Source organism: Oppia nitens, unplaced genomic scaffold (genome assembly GCF_028296485.1).
Source record: "Oppia nitens isolate AA-2021 unplaced genomic scaffold, nextdenovo-longstitch-racon4-pilon3 scaffold20_pilon_pilon_pilon, whole genome shotgun sequence".
NCBI classification, from domain to species: Eukaryota; Metazoa; Arthropoda; class Arachnida; order Sarcoptiformes; family Oppiidae; genus Oppia; species Oppia nitens.
This window is the reverse complement of record NW_026533200.1, coordinates 643,272-648,228: the sequence shown is the minus strand read 5'-3', so window position 1 is coordinate 648,228 and position 4,957 is coordinate 643,272. Positions and strand designations below refer to the sequence as shown.

General features: G+C 19.4%; 1 protein-coding gene across 1 annotated transcript; it reads left to right on the top strand.

Annotated features, from left to right (window-relative positions):
• The first annotated feature begins 3,220 nt into the window (after window positions 1–3,220).
• LOC128953134 (meiosis regulator and mRNA stability factor 1-like) lies at window positions 3,221–3,742 on the top strand. Its single transcript, XM_054298609.1, has one exon. It carries the CDS (start codon window positions 3,221–3,223, stop codon window positions 3,740–3,742), a length of 522 nt encoding a protein of 173 aa, XP_054154584.1.
• The last annotated feature ends 1,215 nt before the right edge of the window (window positions 3,743–4,957 follow it).

Genomic DNA, 4,957 nt, shown 5'->3' with positions numbered 1-4,957 from the left:
AAAAATATTATAAATAAAAAATTAATTATTAATAAAAAATTAATTATAAATACAATAATTATTTGTTAATTTCATTTCATTAATTATTAATATATATATTTTTTATAATTTTCATTATTTTAAATTTTTAATAACATTATATATAATTATATATAAAATTATTGATGACATCTATACTTATGATAAATTAGTGATGATTTTTTCCTAAACATTTTATTACAATCATTGAMATCACATTTAAATGGTTTAATTCCTGAATGCAAACGTCGATGTCTATACCAATTAGATTTATCGCCAAATTGTTTGTGACAGTTATCGACATCACATTTRTATGGTTTTGATTTAAATGTATTTTAATTACATGTGCTTTCAAATGATAGTTTGTTGTATAAGTTTTATTACAATTTAATTGACAACATTTGTATCGTTTATTGAAATGTACAGTAGATTTATGTTCAGTTAGTAATGTATTTCTAGTAAAACATTTACGACAATCAYTRWWATCGCAAACATATCTTATATKTAAATGTTTAGCATTTTTATGATAGTTTAGTGATGTCTGMSWWTTGAATGTTTTACGACAATCATTACAATTGATTAGTTTTTTCGGTGATAAATGAATCAATTGATGTCTAATTAAATGATATTCATTATTAGTATTGTACCGACATTTAGGCCAAACACACGTGAATCGCGTGTTATTATTGTTGTTATCCACACGTGTGTTGTTGWTCGTTGATGTCATAACAGTCACTATAATCAATGATTTTCATTGAAATGCAATCATTAGTTGTTTGGATATTCATTGCATTCAATCCATCAATCGKTTYACACAAAACATCACTATTTWCTGATAAACTATTTGTTTGTTTATCAATAATACTATTGTTTAATGWTTTTAATTCATTTAATTTYATTAACATATACTCAATATTAACTAATTTATTATTAATTAACTCCATATTTATTATTATTATTATTATTAAACTTAATAGTAAATTTTTAAAAATCAATAACAATAATAACAAAATATTGAAATACTAACTAAAGTTAATAATATTTTTCTGGTATTTATTATATWTTTTTCAGTAWATACAGTATAAAACAATATAACTGATATTGAATGAGAGTTTAGCTATAAATACAGTATATATATTGTAATTTGTAAAACATATGTGTTATATATATACACAATATGTTTGTCAAAAAAAATTTATATCATAAATGATTTATTTTAACAATATATATGATATGTTATTGAAAACAAATTACTGYATAATTTAATGATATCTGATATATGTTTTTATTACAATTGAATTACATTTRAATAGTTTATGWGACAATTGATTGTATTAAATGTTTTTTTTAAATATTTTTTTCGTTTTAAATCTACATTTAGGCCAAAAACACGTGAATCGCGTGTTATTATTATTATCMACACGTGTGTTGTTGTTGTTGTCATAACAGTCACTATAATCAGTGATTTTTCATTGAATTCAATAATCATTTATTGTTATAAAATAGTCATTGAATTCAAGCCATCAATTGCTTTACAAACAAAACAATACTAAATATTATATATATTATAAACTATTTGTTTAAAAATATCAATACTATTGTGTAATGATTTTCAAATTCAAAMAATTTATTTTAACATWTATTTTAGAAATTTTATTATTTATTKAATTTAATTATATTATTATTATTATTGAAAAAAATATTCACAACAACAACAACAAAAATAGCTTTAAATATATCGATAATATTTGAAAATACTAAATAAAATAACTAAAATAAATTGTTTATTATTTTATGTGTGTTTTTTTGCATTATTTATTATTATAACTATTATATACAGTATAATAATAATAATAATAATACTTTATGAAAATAAGTTTCAGATCACTTAATAAGATAACACATGTTTTATTGCTATATTGTTATAAATAATAATCTATGTCTCATTTTGCTTAAATAAATACTGTATAACACATGTTATATATATATATATATATATATATATATATAGAGAGAGAGAGAGAGAGAGAGAGAGAGAGAGAGAGAGAGAGAGAGAGAGAGAGAGAGAGAGAGAGAGATTATTTTTCTAAATATTATTATTAATTTATTTTTGTTAAAAATAACTATATATTAATATAATATATAAATAAAATTATTATTATATATATTTTATATTTGTTTAGTATAATTTTAAATAAATAATTAAATAATATGCATAATTATCATGCAAAAATGTTTATTAATTGATAAATTAATTAATACATTATTAATACAAATATAAATATTGTATGATTTTTATTTGTTTAAAATTTTAAATCATATTAAAGTATTAATAAAAAACAGTATTTATTTAATTTTTTTAATTAAGTTACTTTTATAATAAATAGCAAAAAATAATATATTAATTAAAAATCAATTAAAAACAAAGATATTTTATTTAAATTTTTTTTGTTTATATGATTTCTTGTGTAATTTTTGAATTAAATTAATTATTTATTTAGTTTTTTAGATATACATATATATCATATGCGAAATTAAATAAATGTAAAATAATTATTTTTATCAACAATTACAKATATATATAAATTTATGATTCATAACTAATAAAATTWATTAAATAAYAAAAATAATAATAATATATTATATTATTAATAATGCATACAATATGTGATTACTAATAATAAKTTTTTTTTAAAAAATAATCTATTGTTGTTAAGTTACTTAATCAAACAAAATAAAATAATAATAATAATAATTTATTATAGAAAATTCTAGAATAATATTATCATTATTATATATAATTATATATATATATATATATATAATATTTACAACATATATATATTTAAAGTATATATATATAWATAATATTATGAATCATTATTAGATTTTTCTAGTTTTTTCTATTATATATATATATATAATTATTATCATTATATACAGTATATATATACACACAATATTATTAAATAATATTATGAATCACATTATTAATGATATCAAACACAAAAAAAACAAAACAAAAATTATATGCTATATAAAGTCAAGTCAATTATATATACAGTTAWATAATTAATTATAAGTTATAYAAAAAAAAATAAATTTTTATTATAACATTTACATTAATTKACTATTTTTTTTAAATTTAAAAATTTWAATTTAATTATTTTTTAACTAAATAATAATTATTATAAYAACAACAATGGGCGCTATTATATCSTATWTGWATCCCGAACCTGAATCAACCCTGGCCATTTACTGGGACATTGAAAACTGTCAAATACCGTACCGTAAGTCACCGGCCACTGTAGTSGRYAGTCTGCGTAACTTTATTGACCGTAACTATGGCTACCCGAAWSAAAAACAGCCGAAAATTTTCGATTGTGTCGGCAATTTTGACGGTATTGGCCAACATGTTSACGGWCTYCGRGCWTCGGGAGCCCAGTTGGTCGCCATACYGGCCGGTTCGGGWCGTAATGCAGCCGATCGGGTACTAACCAAACGTATGGGCCAACTGATCGATAGCCTCAGTGGCCAAYCATTAGCGGCTAAAAAATCGATATTAGTTTTAATAACCGGTGACCAGGATTTTCATGCGATTATAAGTGATGCAAAAAATTCGGGTCTAATTGTTGTACTAATTCATAGGGAAAATGTTTCCCAAAAAATGATATCATTGGCTAATAAATCCATATTATTTGATGATCTATTAAATGATTATTAACTAATAATAATAATAATAATTATTATTATTATTATTACTATTTAATAATTATTACACAAAAGTGTAMTAAYAATMACAAGCTTTGAAGTTATATATATATATATATATAATACTAAATTAATTATATAATTATTAATTAATATAATAGCTTAATTAATTAATTAATTAATTATTTTTTTTATAAATTTTTCATTATAATTTTTATTTTATTTTATTTTTTAAATAAATAGTTTGTCAAAACAACTACAATAGATTGCTAAATGTTTTATTTGTTTTTATAAATTAAAAAAAACATTTTCACTTATATATTGATTGATTTTTTAAGTAAAAAAACTTTTTTTTTACCAATAATTGTTTACATATATCACAAACATTTATTTAATAAAAATATTTAAAAAAAAATTTTATCAATTTTTTAATTTATTTGTATTTCATAAGTAACATAACAACTATAATATAGATATATTTTTATTATTAGTTATCATTATTACGGTATTATTATTAATAGTTATTAATAATAATAACTATTACTATTATTACTATAATTAAACTATTGCATTGGATAAGCTTACTATAGTTAATAAGTGGTAAAAAACTAATTAATTATTATTATTACAGTATTATGATTACTAATAAATAGCAACAATATATATATTTATTTTACTATATTATCAAAAAAGTATTATTGAACCACAAGTTTAGGCTATTTTTTTCAAGTAATTAATTTTATTCATTTAAAGTATATAATACATTAAATACTATATATATATATATATATATTATGATATTATAAACAGTGATATCCTTTTATTTTGACTTTTCCTGTTTGCTCTCTCTCTCTCTCTCTCTCTCTCTCTCTCTCTCTCTCTCTCTCTCTCTCTCTCTCTCTCTCTCTCTCTCTCTCTCTCTCTCTCTCTCTCTCTCTCTCTCTCTCTCTCTCTCTCTCTTAATCAGTAACTTACATACAGTTTCCGATACACTAAAATCACATATTTTTTTCTCAACCATTAATTAACTAAAACTTAATACTGTAATACTAACTAACACTAAAATACTACTAAATATAAACTATCAAAAAAAAATATAACGGATTTTATACATATTTTATATATCTATTGCTATTTCAAACACAATATATGAAACAAACAAAAAATTATTGCTATTGTTTTAATCAATATTTAGTTATTACTGTTGTTTTAATAATTTTTTTTCTCT